This window comes from Erpetoichthys calabaricus, chromosome 1 (assembly GCF_900747795.2).
Source record: "Erpetoichthys calabaricus chromosome 1, fErpCal1.3, whole genome shotgun sequence".
NCBI classification, from domain to species: domain Eukaryota; kingdom Metazoa; phylum Chordata; class Cladistia; order Polypteriformes; family Polypteridae; genus Erpetoichthys; species Erpetoichthys calabaricus.
This window is the reverse complement of record NC_041394.2, coordinates 349,066,057-349,089,237: the sequence shown is the minus strand read 5'-3', so window position 1 is coordinate 349,089,237 and position 23,181 is coordinate 349,066,057. Positions and strand designations below refer to the sequence as shown.

The following is a 23,181-nucleotide window of genomic DNA, read 5'->3' as shown; positions in this document are numbered from 1 at the left end:
AGTGGGATTCATTATGGCTGTTCTTTATAGGGGATGTTATATCCCCTGGCTATTGATCCCATGTTAAAGGAATTATGGAGAGTAGTGGGAGCATTGTCTGTTCCATGTTGTACCCCTGTCCGTCTGAACCTGTGCAGATGAAGTTATGATGCTGGTTATAAACCAAGCAGACATTGAAGGGATGGTTCATGTTTTGAAAAGATTTCAGCAAGTGTCATCTGCAGTGGCAAATTATAATGAGGAGCACTGGGACACTGCCCACTTTGCAAGTATTTTAAAAACTCTACTTAAATTAATTAGGTAATGCAAAATAGTCATGAAATCAATTTGCTTAGTGTGTGAGCGCATGTAAACATCCAATAAAAATTGGTTCTGACTTGTATTTGTTTAAAGGACATCAGCCAAATGTGACTCTATGTAAGTCATTGAACTTTTGGCAAGCAGGTGATCTGAAGCTCCCCTTTCATTGGCTCCTGCTCTGGACACTCCCACATTTATTGACAGCAATTTAGTAATGTGATTGGACGATCAATGACGCACTATTTCAGGTTCACGTCAATGGATCGCAGTCCACAACTGAGCAAGTGCGATTTTAGGGAGATGGCAACTTCATGTGGAACTTCAGAAATCAAGGAAAATTTGGTTATTTCTTTAATGAAACACCCCTTCATAAATCATTGACTGGAAGAAAAATAAGAAGGTGAGTTGACACACAGAGTATTCCTTGCTCTTGTTAAGACAAATGGAGTTGGCTAATGGGGTGTGGTGTAAATGAGGCCTTTTTTGCTTTACTTGTTTGCTCTTTCAAAGTGTCAGTAGCAAAGTGTTATGGACAATGACAGGGGTATGAGACCTAAAACATCTTTCTGAAGAATGCAACTGGCATGAAAGTAGCCGCAGTCATCTAGACCAGTGTGTGTTGCGGAACAGTGGCATGCCGTGAGAGCTACCTAGGTGTGTCATGTTGTGGGAAAGACAGTGTAGTGCACTTGGGTCTGAACCTGAGAGGGACAAGTTCTACAAGTGATCAAGACCTGTCTGATGAGGACAGGACTACCTGGAGAAGATGGCATTAAGCAGCTCCGCAATCGCCATGTTAGAGCACTTCACTGCACTTATCAATTGTTACGGGACGGATTCTTATTAATCATCAAAACTCCTAGAAGAGGAAAGACAACCAGTTTGGAGATCTAGTAAGGAGATTTGTTAATGTATTGTTATTGCATTGTTGGTAGCTTCAGGGGAAAGATAAAGTTATGCCTCATTTTTAGAAGAAAACATGCTTTGTAATAATGCCCAGTATGAAAGGGGCTATGTGATCAAAAGCAATAACAGTCATAATGCGGTATGATTCTTCATCATCACCTGAAGTCCATTCTCCATCTCAGTGGCTTTTTACAGAACCATGACTGTCTGGTGGAGCAGAGCTTGGTACATCAAAAAACATACAAACTGGTGAATAACAGCTTGATCAGTCCAATGAAAAAAACAAATACCTGCAGGCACACGGCGTCTCCAGCACTTAGTTTGAGAACCGCTGATCTAACCCACACAATTTAAGGTTCAACCCTCCTCCTCATGACGGGTCTCCACTCTCTTAAACCTGCACTCCGTCACCCCGTCAGCTAAAGCCGATCACCGCGCAGATTCTGCTTACCGCGCGAGGCCTGCGTGCAGACCGCGCCAAAAAAGGGAACGATTAAAAACACATTTCTACTTGCTGTCGCATAGCAGAGGGATACGAGACTTTGCAAATACAGAAAGAGATGTACCTGCTATTACCGACTTCAAGAGGAAGACACGGAGAAGGTGGAGACCTAGTTACTAGCGAACACGCGTGCCCGCGAAGGGCGGGTCAATGCGATATACTGTGTGACGTCATCAAGACGGGACAAAAAAAACCTCAAGTCTGCGTGCGGCTCGAGCGTTGTTGGAATCAGTAAACTGGAGACAGCGAACTTACGAGACAGATGGGATCTTCGTGCTGTTGAATCAAACGACTTTTAAACGAATCACAGCATCCAGAGACAGAAGTAAGCGGTTTGAGTTCGGGGTGGGCCGACACTTTATGGGTTTCGGATTTTGTGACTACTACAGCAGGCGACTTGAATGATAAGTAAGCGGGAGTCTTCAGGACTCTTCTCGACTGAATTGCATTATGTCCCGCCTGACTTAACTTCTGTCTGTGGCTCACTTGTTTGATTTTACGTTCTCCAGTTCCATGCAGCGGTTAGTCTTCATTCCTTACTGCCGGTTCCTTCGGTCGTGTTGCCGGACACTTTGAGTTAAGAGGAAGCGCCGATTTCATACAGAAATAACGCTTTGATCGCTGGATTTCTTTTCTTTTTTTTTTTTACTTTTTTTTATTTAAGAGTAATACACAATCTAGTAAATGAAGAGTCCTTGTGTTTTAAAAATCCATCAAATAAAAAGAAGAGCAGAGAGCAACGTGGTAAAAAAAGGGATTGTTGCGTTTACTAATTTCATTTAGAACAGCAGCGCAAGTCAAGGGAACGTCCATTAAGGTGTTTTACGATAGCATTTACTTACTTGTTTTTGGCCCAGTTTAAAAAAATATTTTAACCAGCTCATCGGAAAGACAATAAAACATTTTCAAATTTACGAAGAAATGTCATTTTCTTATCGAGTTATGAGAGGTGGATTTAGATTTTTTCCAGTTAATTGAGTACTTGTGTAGTGTAGGATACTTTATTGTTACAAATGTAACAACGTTTTTCTTCTAAGATGGATGGAATCATTTTCAGGAACAAAAACAGCTGGACGGAGGCAGATTGCGGTTTCGAAAATCACGGTGTATGTCTCTGCACTTGCTAGCACATGGTCAGGCCAAATCCAAACCCAACAGTCTTGCTTCCTCACACATATCCTCCCCGATCTTGAATACTTAACTTTATAAGCACTACTTTCTAACACATTACAACTTAACAGCGAAATGAACATGGCAAGTCTAAATGTAGGTATATTTCTAGCCCCATTCTGATATAATGAACATTTACTTCTCTGCTTTCATCATTAAGTGACAACATAACTTTACACAAATGCTTTGCACATTCCAAGAATTTATAACATGCAACCAATATCGGGTGTACAGCTTTTTTTGTACATCTGAGGGTGGAAGCATAAGCATATAGAATTGAAAATTTTAAGCTAATTTCATATTGAAGTTGAAAAGCCTTGACAAAGGAAAAGAGATTGGATTTTTTTTTGGGGGGGGGGGGGGGGGATTGTAAACCTTTCAGTTCAGTATTTTAATAAATCATTTCATACAATCAATATAAATGAGAGTATCCATCTGGAAAGCCTCATCTTATGGCTATAAACATTTTATTATAAATAAGTTTATAGTGCTGATGTGAGCTGGCATTATAAAACTGTAACTGTATGTAGCAACTTTGAAGAGGGGTCTCCCGACCAATTCCTTCCTCCAAGTTCAAAAAGACATCTCTCTGAAAAGAGCTGACAAATACGCAACGAAAAAGCAAGTGGTCAACAGATTCTGCAGCCCCTTTACAGAACACACCGGCATCATGGCAGTCACCTGATGTCTAACTGACCAGGTAGTATTCATGCAGTATTTTAAATGGCATTTCTCTCATTTTGTTTTTGATAAGGTCCACATTGAGTCAACAGTTTTTTCTTTTGTTGAGTTCGGCACTGACATGTCACTCAGGGATCAGCTTTACTGCATCGTTTCAAATCCAGTGCAGGTCATTTTGTGAATAACTGGACACTAAAAGAGTTACTTTAACATTAGAGACTGTACTGTGTGTCCATTGTAGACAATTCTAAGTGACATTGTTATAAAGTCAACATAGGTAATGTAAGAGTTGAATTTGAAGCCTGGTCTAATGTACACCTAGCATGTGCCGAGTCTCCTATTCTTCTGAACTTACGAGGTGAGACACAAAAATAACCGGATTGGTAAAAAAAAAAAATATATATTTATAGATCTATATAGGGCGGCACGGTGGCACAGTGGGTAACGCTGCTGCCTCGCAGTTGGGAGACCTGGGGACCTGGGTTCGCTTCCCGGGTCCTCCCTGCGTGGAGTTTGCTTGTTCTCCCCGTGTCTGCGTGGGTTTCCTCCGGGTGCTCCGGTTTCCTCCCACAGTCCAAAGACATGCAGGTTAGGTGGATTGGCGATTCTAAATTGGCCCTAGTGTGTGCTTGGTGTGTGGGTGTGTTTGTGTGTGTGTCCTGCGGTGGGTTGGCACCCTGCCCGGGATTGGTTCCCTGCCTTGTGCCCTGTGTTGGCTGGGATTGGCTCCAGCAGACCCCCGTGACCCTGTGTTCGGATTCAGCGGGTTGGAAAATGGATGGATGGATAGATCTATATACTCCACCTTCCGATCTCTACACCGCTCCATACATATCTTCCATTGATTGAAACAGAGCTGGAAGTCTTTGTGCTTGAGGCTCTTCAAAATGTTTGCTGTTTCTGTCTTCACTTCATCCATTGAAGAAAAATGTGTTCCCTTCAGGTCACTGTTGATTTTCGAGAACAAGTAAAAATCACAGGGAGCTAAATCAGGCAAATGGGGAGAATGGTCGAGGACAGGAATGTTTTTGTCAGTCAAAAACTGCTTTATGGAAAAAGCATTGTGCATTGTCTCGCTGCTTTTTTTTTTTCTTTCACCCATCATTGTGAAAAAGAGAGTGCAGGCAGGGTGGAGAAGAGTGTCAGGAGTGATTTGTGACAGACGGGTATCAGCAAGAGTGAAAGGGAAGGTCTACAGGGTGGAAGTGAGACCAGCTATGTTATATGGGTTGGATACGGTGGCACTGACCAGAAAGCAGGAGACAGAGCTGGAGGTGGCAGAGTTAAAGATGCTAAGATTTTGCATTGGGTGTGATGAGGATGGACAGGATTAGAAATGAGGACATTAGAGGGTCAGCTCAAGTTGGGCGCTTGGGAGACAAAGTCAGAGAAGCGAGATTGCATTGGTTTGGACATGTACAGAGGAGAGATGCGGAGTATATTGGGAGAAGGATGTTAAGGATAGACCTGCCAGGGAAGAAGAAAAGAGGAAGGCGTAAGAGAAGGTTTATGGATGTGGTGAGAGAGGACATGCAGGTGATGGGGGTAACAGAAAAAATGCAGAGGGCAGAAAGATATGGAAGAAGATGATCCGCTGTGGCAACCCCTAAGCAACCGAAAGAAGAAGAAGATTGTTGCGGCAACTCGTGCAGCAATTGTTGTGCAAATACTGAATGGGCTCTTCACAGGGTATGCCTAGCCGGTCGGCGGTTTGAGAGGGCGTGTAGGACGGGATAGAATTCTATGATTCATGTCTGGCCGACCTCAAGACGTTTTTCCAGGAAAGCCCCAAGCCCAGTCCAGTTATTTTTGTGCCTCACCTCGTATGTTTAAGGGCTGAAGCTGTTATTTTATTACTCACTATAATAAATACCTTGTAGTTATTTTATAGCAAAAAAATATATCAATCTTAAGAGAAAATGTTATATTTTAAGGCCTAGTCATTGTTCTGTTGTAATGCTTAGTGCTAAGTTTCCTGTTGATATACCCAGCTGGATTATCGAACCATGAGAACAAGGAAAAGGAGAGAAACCTCAGGGTCGTAATACATCTGAAAAGTCACTCCTAATCTGTCTCTTTGTCAGGGTTAATTGTGGTTATTTAAGGTATCGATGTTTGTCACGTCCCATTAGCCACTGAGTGTAACCTATCATGTTGACCATTTTTTGATCATGTGATTAAATCCTTTTCGAGTGGTGATCTAATGATGTGAATTTAATTTAATGTGAATCTAATAGTGTGAATTTCCCCTTGGGATTAATAAAGTATCTATCTATCGATCTATCGATCGATCGAATTGTATACTGTAAATCTAGTGCAGAGGATGCTCTTTTCTTTGCAATACTTGCTAATAAGATATGATTTAGATTTATCCAAATTTATTTTAATAGAGTAACTAGCAAAATACCCGCGCTTTGCAGCGGCGAAGTACTGCTTTAAAATTTTAAGTAATAAACTGAAGGAAAATGTACCAATAATTATTTGTTAAGGATCTCTTTGTATACCACGTTGTCAGTTCGCCCCTCCGGTTGTAATATAACCAAGCTGTGCGCTGAGTTTACTCTTGAGCATGCAACGTATAGTTGGCCATGTGAAAAGCAATCTTGCTTCAAATCAATGACAACCTTTTGTAGGGTCTATCCCTGAGACTTATTAATTGTCATTGTGAAGCAGAGCCTTACTGGAAATTGGAGGCGTTTGAATTGAAATGTGAGATCAGAGGGTATAACGGGGATGTGAGGAATAAAAACTCTCTCCCCTGAGCCACCGCCAGTAAAAATAGTTGCCTCAATTAGGTTCTTTTGCAGGCATGTGACCTGAAGTCTAATGCCATTACAAAGTTTCGGTGGCTGTAAGTTTCTCAGCCCCAACCTTCAAAATTAGATTATGCTCAGGAGTGCCTGGAAGATTCAGAGTGTGGACCGAGCTGCAGGCTATGGACGTACATATGTACCTAAGTAGGATTCAGTTATCGTTGGGAACCCGCATACCAAATTTCTTGAAGATGGGCCCATTAAGTAACAAAGACCATTGGAAAGTTCAATATGGTGGCCGACAGTGGTGTCATACCAATGAAATAAGTACGTACATCGGTTTCGGTTAGCGCAGGGAAGCCGCCTACCAAATTTCGTGAAGATGGGGCCATAAATAAGAAAGTTTAACATGGCGGACGTTGTCAACTGTTATGACCGTTACGTGTAGAATTTCGAAATGCAACCTGCTTAACTTTTGTAAGTAAGCTGTAAGGAATGAGCCTGCCAAATGTCAGCCTTCTACCTACACGGGAAGCTGGAGAGTTAGTGATGAGTGAGTCAGTGAGGGCTTTGCCTTTTATTAGTATAGATGTATATGTGTGTGTGTGTGTGTATATATATATATATATATATAGATAGATAGATAGCTTTGCTGTGGCTCAGTCTGGTTAAATGGAAAAGAAAGAAAAGAGAAAGCTCACGTTTCTAATATGTTTAATTTCACAATGCTTGTGGGTATACAATATTTTTTGTTGTTCCATTGTCTGTGCAGAATGTTAGACTGAATAATATTGTTAAGTTCGTAGACGTCTTTGTTTTTGGCCGCAAGAATAGCTCGTTCACTCAGCCAATCGTGATTCTTATAATTGGTTTGAATATTGGGAAATACTTTTTCCACCAATTCTTCTTTTGACGTCACTAAATTGCAGAAGTTATGAGGCAATGAAATTCGTCTTGAGGTCAGATCAACCGGCACCTTTCCGTTCCCAATTTCCAGATTTCTCCAACCCGTTATTGACAGTTTGCATTATTTGATCGTAAATGCCTTTTTGCTGAACCGTTAGCTTAGGAATATTTGATTGCACACACGACAAAAGATCACCCGTGTTGTAATTTTGTTCACGACGCAATTCTACATCGAACGAAGCAGCAGCAGATCGATTCGGTGATGGCATTCCCAATTGATTGAGAACTTTGTTTGCGATTTCCAAGCACAATTCTTCAATCGTTATCAACGCTTATTTGTAGATGTCTGCTGTGAAATCCATGTTTATATTTGAATTTTACTTAAGTATTCGACGGAAAATATCTTCAGCCATGTGCGATTTATATTTCTCCCATAACTGTGTTGGAGATGAAGGAGAGCAGGCGGTCAATATGATTGCAAACAATGCACGAATTTGATTTGGATATGACGTGTTGCACGCGTCATTAATGTATACATCCCAGTGTCGGTCGTTCTCCAATAAATTCAGAGCTTGACATGTACTTCGGAAAGTGGCATGTGTAACACTGTAGACAATTCTCAGTTGCTGGAAAGACATTGGACCGGGCACATTTACAAACAGCATGTGAACAAAGAAGCATTCATCTTGATTGGGATGCACGGTGTACAGTCTGCCTATCGTAGTTTCTTTGAATATGCCAGGTTGTCCGTTGACTCGCTCTCCTCGCTTGCGTTGTTCAAATGATTTTCTACTCTCATTCCATTTGTAATACGTAGGCACTTCCGAATACTGCAGTGTTTTCGCAAACGCGTCATTTTGACATAACGTAAAGAAAGCAGTTAACGTTGTAGTCGGTGGATTCAGGGCTATTTGTTGCACAATTGCAGCTGTGAAATAAACGCGTTGTCCATTTTCTAGATGTACTGCTAAGTGAACAACATCTGGACTTCGTTCATGTATGGGAAATGAAAGACTTCGCCATACAGCTTCATTGCTGCTTATGTATCTTCCAGCCTAATACTGTGCAATTTCATCGATATGTATGACCCTATTCCTATCACTTCTTTCTGGTTGCATGCCAAAAACTGCCATGTCGCTGCCTTTATTCACGTACTTACAAATGTGTTTGATCGAAACATTGAAACAATCGTAAAATATTTAGTATAGCGTGTGTTGCTTTTACGTCCAACAGTTGACGCTGTGTTTTCAAAAAAAGCATGTTTTTACCTGTCACAGGTGTGACATCTATATAATATGTATAGAAAAACACGTGCGCATTCGAATGCAACGTTGTGTCAAAATTTCAAAGCAATCGGTGAAGAACTTTCGGAGATTTAAGGTTTTGAACAAACGAACATTTACATTTTTTATATATATCACTTGGGTCAATACCTAAAGAAATACACACAGCAAATGCAATTGAGAATACACCAGAATCTGTATGATTTAATTGTTGCAGTGCGTCTTCATAAACTATGGGAGGTTTGTAAGGAAACAAAGCATGAAGGAAACGAAGCTGCTCTTCGGTGAGGTTGAATTTTTTTATCAGCGTTTAAACTGTCATAGACATGAATTACAGCACCACCATAATAGGTACACACCCAGTGAGTCACTCGTTCAGTAGCTGCAGAAGGTAATATTTGAATATGTTTTGCATTTTGTGGAATGGGCATTATAGGTATGTCAGGAGTCCACATTAGCAAAACCTCTTGAGGTTGGAAATTGTATGCGCAGCTAAAATTTCATTAAATTTGCTCATGTGATCTGTTGATAAATAATCATTATTTACCAACTGATTCATTACAAAATCTGACAGTGGTAAGATCACTCCTTCCATAACACTAAACACAAACACTAAGTAGACACTAACACTAAAAAACGTCAACACCGCCGGGAAGAACACTAAATGAGATAAAGTAAAAGTCTACTAAACTTCTTTATTATAACTGCTATATTGTAGCAGGTGAGGGGACGCTGGCGCGCGCTTGTTGTCGCCGCTCCTCCCTGTTAACAGCACGTTTCGCAAAATTCGCCTTAATTCTGCACTTTCTTATGCTTGTTTTATTTCGTTTATTGTACGTATAGTTCGTGGATACAGCTGACTCGAATTGCTTGGATTTGGCTTAATATTTACAGATTTTATGGACTCCACTTTACTGGGAACAGCCGAGTCTGTGGATCACGAGACGAGACCTACGAACATTTCTTTGTACCTGGCGATCTAGCACCTCGGGATGATCTGTCTCCGTGATTATATTCGCTATGCTGATGTGCTCCCGTTTCATCTTACGGTACTGTACGACCGGGAACTGATCTGATGTTCATACTAACCTGGCTTATGGCTTCGGGGCGATCACGCCTGAAATTACCAAGCGTTACTGTTTATGGCTGTGTATTGGAACATCCAAATCCTGCTTCCTCCTCTTTCTGCTGCTTGCTATCGCCGCTCACCTACGCTACCACACCCGTCTGTCCTACCGGCTCCGTTGTGCTGTGCTGCTTCTACACTGCTGTCAGCTAAGTATCACTCGCTATTTTAGCACTTTGAGTACTGAGAAAAGCGCTATATAAATGAAATTAATTATTATTATTATTTATTATTAAACACTAAAGTACAAAAACGAAGTAGAAAGTAACACTAAACCGCAACACTGCACGGGAACACCGGCACACTGCGTCTACTGAACACTAAGAAACACTAAAGGAAAAAATACTATTCGGTAAGCACCATGTCTACTAAACAGTAAATCAGTAAAGGAGAAAGGACGGCAAGACCGCGTCAGCTGTGGAGCTCAGCTCGGAGCGAAATGAAGTGAATGACATGAGGTGAATGGGAGGGGAGATGATCACGTGACTCCAACACCCGCCTTAACTCTCCATCCCTCCACAAACACACAAACACAGCCACACGGATCTCAACTCTCCTTTATATGTATAGATAATCATTAATAGAATAAAAGACAATAAACCAGAGTAAAATACTAGATTCAGTACTAAAAGAAAGCCTAGCAACTAATATAATTTATGATATCTCTCACACACACACACACAAATGATCCCGAGCATCTGGACAGAGAGGTAAACTGACGGAAGGGGCCATATGGCAGGTTCAGTTAGACGCCGTCCTGAACAGATGAGTTTGAAGTTGTTTTTTAAAAGAATGAATGGAGTCAGCTGATGTCATTAATTTTGAAAGGTCATTCCAAAGTCTGGGCGCTATACAGCTGAAGGCCCTTCTGTCACTCATAGAGTGCAGGTTAGTGTAGGGCACAACAAGATGGCCAGAATCAGAGGACCTTACTGAGCAAAACAGGAGCAGAGTGATGGAGAAGGTCACTGATGTAGTCTGCTGTGAGGACGTTTAAAGCTTTGTAGGTTAATAACAGAATTTTATATTTGATCCTGTAAGACACAGGGAGCCAGTAATGGTGAAGCAGGATGTCTGTGATGTGCTCGCTGTGTCTGGTTTGTGTTAGGACTCTCAAAGCAACTGGAGCTGTGATAGAAAATATGAAGGGGCACCTGCCAGCAGTGAGGTACAATAATCAGTACAGGATATGATAAAAGCATGGACAAGTTTCTCAGCATTAGAAAAGGTGAGGAATGAGTGAACACGGGGTATGTGTCGGAGGTGGAAGTAAGAAAGTGTCTTAATGTGGTTAGAATAAGAAAGGGGGGAATCAAATATAACACCAAGATTCCATTAGAAGGAGGCCTGATGAGATCACCATCCAGAGTGACTGAGAAGGAGCTCATTGTCTTACGTTGTGCGTTTGTGCAAGAGTTCAATTTTCTTGCAATTTAATTTTAAAGAGTTCTATTCCAACCAGGTTTTAATTTTACTGAGGCAAGTTGTGAGCTGAGAAAGCTCTGAGGGACTCCTTGTGTGACTGGATCTGCTGTTGCCAAGACTAACAAACTCTTGCCTGTCAGTCAGGTAGGACATAACCACTGGAGGGCAGTGCCACAGGTACCCAGAATGTTCTCCATTCTGGACAGTGTGAAATGCTGCACTAACATCTATAATTTATTCTGGTAACTCTATTCCAAATGAGGTTCCCTTTGATTTAATTAGAATATTCATGAGAGTGATGATGTACAGTAATCCCTCGCTATATCGCGCTTTGCCTTTCGCGGCCTCACTCCATTGCGGATTTTATATGTAAGCATATTTAAATATATATCGCGGATTTTTCGCTGCTTCGTGGGTTTCTGCGGACAATGGGTCTTTTAATTTCTGGTGCATGCTTCCTCAGTTGGTTTGCCCAGTTGATTTCATACAAGGGACGCTATTGGCAGATGGCTGAGAAGCTACCCAGCTTACTTTTCTCTTTCTCTTGCGCGGACTTTCTCTGATCCTGACCGTAGGGAGATTGAGCAGGGGGGCTGTTCGCACACCTAGACAATACGGACGCTCGTCTAAAAATGCTGAAAGATTATCTTCACGTTGCTATCTTTTGTGCAGCTGCTTCCTGAAACGATATGCTACATGGTGCTTCGCATACTTAAAAGCTCGAAGGGCACGTATTGATTTTTGATTGAAAAACAAACTCTGTCTCTCTCTCTCTCTCTCTCTCTCTCTCTCTCTCTCTCTCTCTATCTGCTCCTGACGAGGGGGTGTGAGCTGCCGCCTTCAACAGCTTTGTGCCGCGGTGCTTCACGTACTTAAAAGCCAAACAGCCCTTTTGATTTGTTTGCTTTTCTCTCTATCTCTCTGACATTCTCTGCTCCTGACACGCACTCCTTTGAAGAGGAAGATATGTTTGCATTCTTTTAATTGTGAGACGGAACTGTCATCTCTGTCTTGTCATGGAGCACAGTTTAAACTTTTGAAAAAGAGACAAATGTTTGTTTGCAGTGTTTGAATAACGTTCCTGTCTCTCTACAACCTCCTGTGTTTCTGCGCAAATCTGTGACCCAAGCATGACAATATAAAAATAACCATATAAACATATGGTTTCTACTTCGCGGATTTTCTTATTTCGCGGGTGGCTCTGGAACGCAGCCCCCGCGATGGAGGAGGGATTACTGTATTGTTCTTTGTTTGGCCACTCCCTGTAGACCCTATCAGGAGCTCATGTTTTCAGACAGCCAAGATTGAATAGTGAACCACAACTGAGTAGGTGGCATGCAAAGAAATTGAAGTATTTTTGAATTCTAAATGGTGCCGTTCTGATGTCATTAAATTCTGTTTTTTCAGCATCAAGGAAGAAGCAGTTGCTATTTATTGTATTGCCAAGATGGATGTCAAAGAGGAGACGTGTGAAGTTGACATAAGTATCACAGGCCTAACAACTGTGAGTGTTAAGGAAGAGGACTGTGAAGGGGAGCCTGTCCACCCTAACAAGGACAGTCTCTGCATTAAGGACGAAGATTGTGAAGTGGGGTCAGTGGGCATTAAAGAAGAGGCAGAGGAGATGTCTGTCAGCCTTAAAGCACACAAACATGAAAGCGTGAAGCCTGTCGATGTCAAGTTGAAGTTTGAATCATTAGAGTCTGACACAAAGAGGACCAAGGAAATTTCATCTGCTAGGACTGAGGAAGATCAAGCATCACCTACACATCAGTCTGAAGAAAGTAAGTGTAAAATTAAAATGCATGTTGGTTTTAGGGTTGAGGGTATGGGCTTGACATGGAGGTTTTGTGGTTTTAATATGACAATGCTGAGAGGTTTAATGTTTTAGTATTGAACGTGAGTGTTTTTTTTTTGGTAAATTGCTTATTTAGCAAGCAACATAATGACTGTTTTGGAAACTTTGTGTGGATTCTGGCCTAAATGATGGGGTGTGGGGTCTTCCTTTATTAGTGGTGCTCTGTTGTGTTCAAGGGCAATGCTTCTGCATTACATGAGCATGGCAGTGCAAGATTTGAGTGGTCGAGGCTGAACTCTGCCATTTTGAAAAAGCTTTGTTTCTTTCATAAAGGCCTCATCCACCCCCTTGCATCATAAGTCGAATACACCTGTCACTCCCAAAGCCAAGATAGGAGCCTAAGTTTACTTAGTGGATCAGGATGAAAGAAGCTGTAAAGAAGGCAAGAAAGAACTTGTGTCAAGGGAGCGCTGCCAAGTAGTTAGCTTAATCTCCATCACTTGGACTGGTCAGACTGTAAATTACCCCTTGGGGATTAATAAAGTATCTGTCTGTCTGTCTGTCTGTCTGAATGCAGAGCACCCACCCGTTAAATTTGTCATTTCCCACCCCACCAATGCTAACCAATTTTAATTTAAGAATCCAACTTCTCACAGGGAGAATCAATCTGCTGCCTTTACTGTTTTAGCTTCTCAGGTGAAAGTGAATGTGGCTGAGATGTCTGTGCAGTGACGTTTTAAATATACCAGCTTAATTCACAAAAGAGCAAGAAGGCGGGCATTTTGCTTTCTAACTGTTTTAATAAAACCGGCTTTTCCAGTCTGTCCAAGTCAGTTACCAACTAACTTATAAAAGGTGGGTTGGGGTTCTTCCAGTTGAGAAACATAAGTCTACGTGCTAGTAGTGTGATGTTGGCGATTACAGTCAATTTGCTCTTCTCCACCTTAAGCCCATCTGGGAGTACACTACACTCTGCTGTTAATGGGTTAGTAGGGATTGTGACACCAAGGTTGTCTCATAAGCATTTTTGTTCAGAATGATGTTAATTTGGTGCAGACCCAAAACATGTGGCCCAATGAGGCTGGAGCTCGATTGCAATGTTAGCAGATTGGATCTTGGCCTGGATACATTTTGGACAGTTTTAAACATGATAAAATGCAATCGATGAAAGATTTTAAGTTGAATGATTGAATCTTTAAAAGGAAGGGACTTTAACTCTTTTAGGGCAGATGTTGTCAGGAGGGGTTGAGGGCGCATGTTGACAAAGTCGACATCCAGGGGTAGAAGGCAACAATCAGCTGGTAATAGCGACAAAACTCACTGTTACGTCACAGGCATTCCCTCTGTGCTTGGAGGAATGTTAGACACATTGACTCGGCATCTAATCCTTTTGCATGCGTGAGTTACGAAATGTGAACAAATATAAACAAAGGCAAGATGGCATCGACATCTCACAAGGGAGCGAAGCAAGTGCAGAAAAGAAAATACTCAGCAGACAATGTTTTGCGCATTATCGCTGAGTCAGACTCTGATTTTTCAGAATCTGATTTTGTTGAGAGTGATCAGGAGATCGAGCAAGAGCGTGAGGAACTGGCATCAGCTGATCAGCTGCCACCTTAGCGCATTTGCGCAACCACGCACCTACGGCAAGGTTCGTGTGGGAGGAATACCCAGACATTGATCTGTGGGAGCCAAACTGGCTACCAGATTTCACAAGACAGGATGGCTTGTTGTTGGACACGACAGATTACCAGCCGCTGGACTACTTCAGGCTGCTATCTCCTGATGCTGCTTTTCAGCTACTGTCAGACGAGATCGCGGGCTGCTCTTGCACCGCATTCTCGTTTGTCAAAATGGAAACCCACAACAAAAGACGAGATGAAGGGTTTTGTGGCATTACCTTTTTTTCTGACAATATATGCCACACAAGCCCACAAAGTATGGCATAAAGAATTTTGTACTGGCAGAAGCAAACACTGGTTTCTGCCTGAAAGTAATTACATATACAGGAAAGTATTTCTTTCAAAGAGTGAACGGTCCCTTGACAAGTCAGGTTGTGCTGGAGCTGCTTCAGGGCTATGAACATTTGGGTCATGTTGTGTACATGGACAATTTTTATACCTGCCCAGAATTGTTCATGGCGCTACAGAGCAGGGGAATTGGAGCTTGTGGCACAGTGAGGGTGAACAGGAGACACAGGCCTTCACAGTTGAAGCCAGACAGGCTGAAGATGAAAAGAGGTGACAATCCAGATTGGTATAGGGTAGTTTGATCCATGCACATATATTTGCAAACATTTGGGTTTGGCCCATTCAACTCTGTCAAAGGCCTTTTCTGCATCCAAAGATAGTAAGATCCCCAGTGTGTTCGATTTTATGGGTGAGTATATTATATTAAACAGATGTCGAAGATTTGAAGGTATGTGTCTGCCTTTAATAAATCCAGTTTGGTCTTGTGATATTACAGAATGAAGCACATCCTCAGTCTAGGCTAGGGCTTTAGAGAGTATCTTAACATCATTATTCAGAAGTGAGTTTGGTCTGTATGATACATATTGTAATTATTCCTATTTTTCTTTGGAAAGACAATAGTTAATGCTTGTTGAAAAGTCTGAGGTAGAATTTTGTTGTTACTATGAAAACAGAGAGAAGCTGAATAAGATCTTAGCTCAACAAATCTACAAGCAGGAAGTTTGTATTACAATAACAGAAATTACCAACACAGATAGAGATTAAATCATTGATCATAAAAATATAATGTTCATTTAGGGAGTACTATAAGTTCTTATATTCTACTCTGTTTAAAGAAGACAAGACACAACCTAAGGAGTTTTTTGAACCAGCTAGCTACTCTTAGTGCAGAGGAACTGGACAAACCTCTGACACTCTCAGAACTACTAGATATCATAAACTCAATTGGGAAAGCAGCAGGCCCTGATGGCTACCCAGTGGAATTTTATATAAAATAAATCCACTAAATTAGCTCCACTATTATTAGCAACATTTATAGAAGGCACAGACAATAAAATTCTACCTACATGATTATTTAGCTGGAAGTTTGAAATCATCACCCCAGTTCATAAGAACACCTTTAGTTTGCTGTTCCTTCAGTATATATAATATCATGACAGCTGTGTTGACCATTGTATGAGAAAATGTAATGGTTTATAGAATATTGTGTTTATTATACCTAATGTTTCAACATTTATATTTTGTGTTTTTATGGCATGCATTTTTCTATGCTTTATTTGATGCTAGTGTAGAGTCCATCCATCCATCCATTGTCTCCCGCTTATCCGAGGTCAGGTTGCGGGGGCAGCAGCTTGAGCAGAGATGCCCAGACTTCCCTCTCCCCGGCCACTTCTTCTAGCTCTTCCGGGAGAATCCCAAGGCGTTCCCAGGTCAGTCGAGAGACGCAGTCCCTCCAACGTGTCCTGGGTCTTCCCTGGGGCCTCCTCCCGGTTAGACGTGCCCGGAACACCTCACCAGGGAGACGTCCAGGAGGCATCCTGATCAGATGCCCGAGCCACCTCATCTGACTCCTCTCGATGCGGAGGAGCAGCGGCTCTACTCTGAGCCCCTCCCGGATGACTGAGTTTCTCACCCTATCTTTAAGGGAAAGCCCAGACACCCTGCGGAGGAAACTCATTTCAGCCGCTTGTATTCGCGATCTCGTTCTTTCGGTCACTACCCATAGCTCATGACCATAGGTGAGGGTAGGAACATAGATCAACTGGTAAATTGAGAGCTTCGCCTTGTGGCTTTTTCACCACGACAGACCGATGCAGCGCCCGCATTACTGCGGATGCCGCACCGATCCGCCTGTCGATCTCGCGCTCCATTCTTCCCTCACTTGTGAACAAGACCCCGAGATACTTGAACTCCTCCACTTGGGGCAGGATCTCGCTACCAACCCTGAGAGGGCACTCCACCCTTTTCCGGCTGAGGACTATGGTCTCGGATTTGGAGGTGCTGATTCTCATCCCAGCCGCTTCACACTTGGCTGCGAACCGATCCAGAGAGAGCTGAAGATCATGGCCTGAAACAAACGGGACAACATCATCTGCAAAAAGCAGTGACCCAATCCTGAGCCCACCAAACCGGACCCCCTCAACACCCTGGCTGCGCCTAGAAATTCTGTCCATAAAAGTTATGAACAGAATCAGTGACAAAGGGCAGCCCTGGCGGAGTCCAACTCTCACTGGAAACGGGTTCGACTTACTGCCGGCAATGCGGACCAAGCTCTGGCACCGATCGTACAGGGACCGAACAGCCCTTATCAGGGGGGCCGGTACCCCATACTCTCGGAGTACCCCCCACAGGATTCCCCGAGGGACACGGTCGAATGTCTTTTCCAAGTCCACAAAACACCTTCGTGGTAGAGGGGTTTGCGTGTCCCAATGATCCTAGGAGCTCTGTTGTCTGGGGCTTTATGCCCCTGGTGGGGCCACCCAAGGCAAACTGGTCCTAGATGAGGGATGAGACAAAGAGCGGTTAAACAAACCTCCTATGATGGAAAACAATTTTGGACGGCGTTTTCCCTCGCCCGGACGTGGGTCACCGGGGCCCCACTCTGGAGCCAGGCCTGGAGATGGGGCTCGATGGCGAGCGCCTGGTGGCCGGGCCTGCACCCATGGGGCTCGGCCGGGCATAGCCCGAAGAGGCAACGTGGGTCCCCCTTCCCATGGGCTCACCACCTATGGGAGGGGCCAAGGAGGTCGGGTGCAGTGTGAGTTGGGTGGTGGCCGAAGGAGGGGACCTTGGCGGTCCGATCCTCGGCTACAGAAGCTGGCTAGTGTAGAGTGCACTGAGTATTTAAGTGGATGTGAAGTTAGTTTAGTTCTTAGGTGGTGGCCATTTCTAATATAGAACTCAAAATTAAAGTACCAATGGTGGCTTGTTATTGTGAGTTCAGCTTTTACGAACAGGAATAAGCTATTCTATGCTAAATGATGTATCCTCTTGTCAAATCTTGAAACATTTTGGTTTACATAATATTATGCAATTGTATGTTTCTGCAGATTTAAAAGATATTGGCGTCATCTCCTCTTCATTTTCTTGGACATCTCTGCAGTGTACAACAAAAGAAACACAGCACAATGAAAGTATGAAGAAAATGATCCACAAATCAAAGATGTTGACCCCGTCCACTCTCCAGTGCAGTTCACCACCGGTTTTGGAACTAATAAGGACAGATAAAGCAAGCAGTCAACAACAGAAGAACAATTCAAACTCTTCTACTTTGTCTGTTTTTCAAAATCAGAAATGCAAACATAAATGTAAAAACAATGATAAACAGGACAGTCATGTAAGAAAGAAGACATATTGCTGTTCTGCGTGTGGCAAAGAATTCTTGTATAGTAGCCAGCTTAAGACTCACACAAGATTTCACACTGGAGAGAAGCCATATTGCTGTTCTGAATGTGGAAAGAAATTCGCCACCAACTGTGCACTTAACCGGCACACAAGAACTCACACTGGAGAGAAGCCATATTGCTGTTCTGAATGTGGAAAGGAATTTGCCACTAGAGAAACTCTTAAGTACCACACAAGAATTCACACTGGAGAGAAGCCATATTGCTGTTCTGAATGTGGAAAAGAATTCTTACAAATTAGCCACCTCCACACACACACAAGGATTCACACTGGAGAGAAGCCATATTCCTGTTCTGAATGTGGAAAGAAATTTAGCACTAATGATTCGCTTAAGTACCACAAAAGAATTCACACTGGAGAGAAACCATATCACTGTTTAGAATGTGGAAAAGAATTCACCGCCAATGGTTCCCTTAAGAAGCATATGAGACTTCACACTGGAGAAAAACCATTCTGCTGTTCTGAGTGTGGTAAACAATTTGTGAACCGAAGTAATTTTCAGCTACATAAAAGAATTCACACTGGTCAGAAAGCATACCGCTGTTCAGAATGTGGAAAAGAGTTTGCCACCAGTGCTGCTCTTAAGTACCACACCAGTATTCACACTGGAGAGAAGCCATATTGCTGTTCTGAATGTGGAAAAGAATTCACCGCCAGAGGTTCTCTTAAGCAGCATATAAGAATTCACACTGGAGAAAAACCATTCTGCTGTTCTGAGTGTGGTAAACACTTTGTTAGCCGTAGCAATTTTCAGTTACACAAAAGAATTCACACGGGAGAGAAGCCATATTGCTGTTCCGAATGTGGAAAAGAATTCGCCACCAGTGGTTCTCTTAAGTACCACACACGGATTCACACTGGGGAGAAACCATATTGCTGTTCTGAATGTGGAAAACAATTCACCAGCAGTGGTACTCTTAAGCGGCACACAAGAACTCATACTGGAGAGAAGCCGTATTGCTGTCCTGAATGTGGCAAAGAGTTTGCCGCCAGTGGTACTCTTAAGCGGCATACAAGAATTCACACTGGACACAAGCCATATTGCTGTTCGGAATGTGGAAAACAATTTTTACAGATTTCCCATCTTCAAACACACTCAAAAATACACACTGGAGAAAAGCCATATTCCTGTTCTGAATGCGGAAAAGAATTCTCACGAACTGACCATCTTCGTAAACACACACAAATACACACTGGAGAGAAGTCCTGATCCATGAAACTAATTAAAAGAAACTTCCAGGCCCATGCTGACAGCCTACAAATTATGGTGAACACAAAGAAGCTGTAAAAAATATACTGTATACCAAAATGAATACCATCAAGCAACTGGCAATCCTCGTCTGATCCAACTGCTTGAGAATAATCAATTAGTTCAGTTATTTTCATAGACAGTGTGTGTGTGTGAATTGGTGTACAAAGCTGTTGGGACTTGAATAGACATCTGACTCAGAAGGTGGCACGGGTTTGATAGAAACTGGTCCTGATCAACAATTGTTGCATTGCAGACCATCCTCCTAAATTCACACGAGTACTCCAGTGTGTCTAGTCACCCCCCCTGCTAAAGTTTGGACAAATTTCACACGAATAGTAAAAAGGTTTATTCTTATAGTATTTTTAGTTTATTTAATGGACAACAAAATTTTTGAAAACAATTGACTGATTTTGTCCTTCAGCTTCATATGGACAATTTGCTTTCATATTGATAGATGAGAAGAGGTAAACTGGAAATAATGGATGAACTTATGCTGCAGACAAATGATTTAATAGTCATGTGTAGAATCTATGAACCACTCATGCAGGGTATCATCAGGGTACAAGATACTGTATCTGAGGGTTTATGCACTGGAAGGCACCACAAAGTCTCCAAACTCCTATGGAAACCTTCCAGAAATTACAACCTACTCGCTGCTAGAGAGACATTAGAACCACCTGCCATAAGGAATAATGGTGAGTGAAGAGGCCCTGATCGTTTGAAAGGAACACTTCATATGTGGTGTAATGTCTAAAATATGGATTTGTATTGCAAACATTTTGCCGGGATTCGGTATGGGTAAAATTAAGTACGTTCTGTTGATCAGAACATTTTGAACCAAAGGGTCATAAATGAAAGTTGCAAAATTACACGTTCAATTTCTGATTGGTGTCCAGCAGGGGCCGCTGCTTCCCTAGGAATGTGTCATTTTTTAGAAAATGCAGGACACACTTGAACCTGTATGTGTGCGTGTTTGTATGTGTGTACAGTGGAACCTCTGTTTGCGAGTAACTTGGTTTACGAGTGTTTTGCGAGACGAGCAAAAATTTTTAATAAATTTTGACTTGATAAACGAGCGAGGTCTTGCAGTATGAGTAGTATGTATACGCTTTGTCTGCTGAGCGTCTTGTGATCACAACTGAGCTGATGGTTCTTCTCTCTCTAACTGCGGGATTGTGGGCAATCATCTCCTATTCTCCGTCTGATTCGGCGTGCCTCACTCATAGTAAACATCAGTATACGAGCGTATAGTATTTACTGCAGCATTAGCATTGTGACTGTGTGTGTGTGTGCGTGCACGCGCTGTAACATGCGAGTCCCCGTCTTGCACCCTAAAACACAAAGCTGAGTCTCAGTACTTTAGCAACACCAGTTTTATTCAGCTTGAAACTACAACAGCGCGGTTATTTATTGTAGTGGGATCTGCCGCTCTCCTATACGCAGACACAGCAGTCAGGCAGGGCCCTGCACATTTATAATGTTCCTTGTATCACCCATTGACGGCAGGCGCTTATAGCATGTCCGCGATCTTTTTGGATTCGCTTTTACGGAGAACTGCTACAGCGCTGGGAGACTGCGATTGCTTTGGGACGCTCTTCAGCGTGTCGTCCCGTTGGGTGGAATCCCACAAGAGTTTAGAAACTCACTCACACCAGCCATGATTCTTTTCAAAGGTAAAGTGCAGGTTAATTTGTTTGATGTATTTTTACTTTATATTTTGTTTTAATCATTTTTATATGAATAGTTTTTGGGTTGTGGAACAAATCATCAGTTCAATCGGATTCAAGTCTGGGCTCTGGCTGGGCCACTCAAGGACATTCACAGAGTTGTCCTGAAGCCACTCCTTTGATATACATGTGATTTCTCAGTTTTTTTATTTTTAATAAATTTGCAAAAACCTCAAGTAAACTTTTTTCACGTTGCCATTATGTAGTGTTGTGTGCAGAATTCTTAGGAATAAAATGAATTTAATCCATTTTGGAATAAGGCTGTAACATAACAAAAGGTGGAAAAAGTGATGCGCTGTGAATATGTTCTGGATGCACTGTATATGCTAGCTACCCCCACCACGTGGCTCCACCCACACGTAGTAGTGAGACAGGACAATGAGGAGGACCCTGCCCAACTCCCTACTCCTGACATCACGCTTCAGCCTCCCATTGGCACACAGCCTCTGTCTCGGATAAACGCGAATATATCGCTCCTGTAAGTGAACTATGATACTTAGCGCAATGAGAGAAGTCACAAAATCAACCAGAATGTTCAAGCAAATTATAGAAAAAAAAAAAGATTTAAATCTGTTAAGTAGTTCTCTCGTTGGCTACCTAAGTTAAGATTATGCTCCAAGGCTGACGTGCGAATGAGGAAGGCCTCACCCCCCCTACCCTTGGCCCCCGTGTGTCTCTCGGATTTGTGCAAATAAATTGGTACCGCAAGTAAATTATGATACTTAGCGCGATGAGAGAAGTCACAAAATCAACCAGAATGTTCAAGCATATTCTAGAAAAAAGCCCGATCTAAATACGTTAAGTAGTTCTTTTGTGAAAAGTGGACAGACAGACATTGGATTTTATATATATATATATATATATATATATATATATATATATATATAAATATATTCACGGCATTCGAAGTCTGTGTCACAATCTGATTGTATGGGTGGTTACCTACCAGGTAACGCTTGTGGTTGGCCAGCAATCTGCTAACATCCGCCACGGTGCCCTCAGTTTGTGAGGAGCATTTAGAATGGTTGAAAATAGTTTTACTGTCACATAAATGCAAAGAGTACACGACACGTGTTTCGCCCTCATTCTGGGCTCATCAGGCGTACACACTCTACTGCACTCCCTCTCGGGAATCGAACCTCGCATGTCAGCGCTAGAGGCGATGCCCCTAACGTTGCGCCACGGCGTGTGGTTCATTTATTTGACAGCATGTAGATCGGGGTAATTACATTCATGGCATTCGTAGTCTGTGTCACAATCTGATTGTATGGGTGGTTACCTACCAGGTAACGCTTGTGGTTGGTCAGCAGGTCGGCCGTGAATGTAATTACCCCGATCTACATGCTGTCAAATAAACGAACCACACGCCGTGGCGCAACGTTAGGGGCTTCGCCTCTAGCGCTGACGTCTGAGGTTCGATTCCTGTAAGGGAGTGCAGTGGAGTGTGTACGCCTGATGAGCCCACAATTACGGCGAAACACGTGTCGCGTACTCTTTGCATTATTTGGCAGTAAACTATTTCAACCATTCTATGATCTGCTTCTCACAAACCGAGGGCACCGTGGCAGATGTTAGCCGACCTGCAAAACACAAGCGTTACCTGGTAGGTAACCACCCATACAATCAGATTGTGATTCAGACTATGAATCCCGTGAATATATATATATATAATATATCCATCCATCCATTTTCCAACCCGCTGAATCCGAACACAGGGTCACGGGGGTCTGCTGGAGCCAATCCCAGCCAACGCAAGGCACAAGGCAGGAACCAATCCCAGGCAGGGTGCCAACCCACCGCAGGACACACACAAACACACCCACACACCAAGCACACACTAGGGCCAATTTAGAATCGCCATAGAGAGAGAGAGAGAGACTACATTTTATACAGACATATTTATTAGATTACATAAAGCAGAATGTCTGTTTATGTGGTGTGCAAATCCACACCCTTGAGCCTTTCTCTTGATCTACT

At 42.6% G+C, this 23,181-nt stretch overlaps 1 protein-coding gene across 2 annotated transcripts; it reads left to right on the top strand.

Annotated features, from left to right (window-relative positions):
* The first annotated feature begins 1,885 nt into the window (after positions 1 to 1,885).
* On the top strand, positions 1,886 to 20,376 carry LOC114668549 (gastrula zinc finger protein XlCGF57.1-like). 2 transcript variants are annotated; one of them, XM_028824347.2, is made up of 3 exons: positions 1,886 to 2,033; positions 12,460 to 12,836; positions 17,871 to 20,376. In XM_028824347.2, exons 2-3 carry the CDS (start codon positions 12,500 to 12,502, stop codon positions 19,433 to 19,435), a joined length of 1,902 nt encoding a protein of 633 aa, XP_028680180.2. In that variant the 5' UTR covers positions 1,886 to 2,033; positions 12,460 to 12,499; the 3' UTR covers positions 19,436 to 20,376. The 2 variants fall into 2 exon arrangements, with proteins under 2 accessions (XP_028680180.2, XP_051781523.1); XM_051925563.1 differs by lacking the exon at positions 1,886 to 2,033 and having other exon boundaries at positions 12,295 to 12,836.
* The last annotated feature ends 2,805 nt before the right edge of the window (positions 20,377 to 23,181 follow it).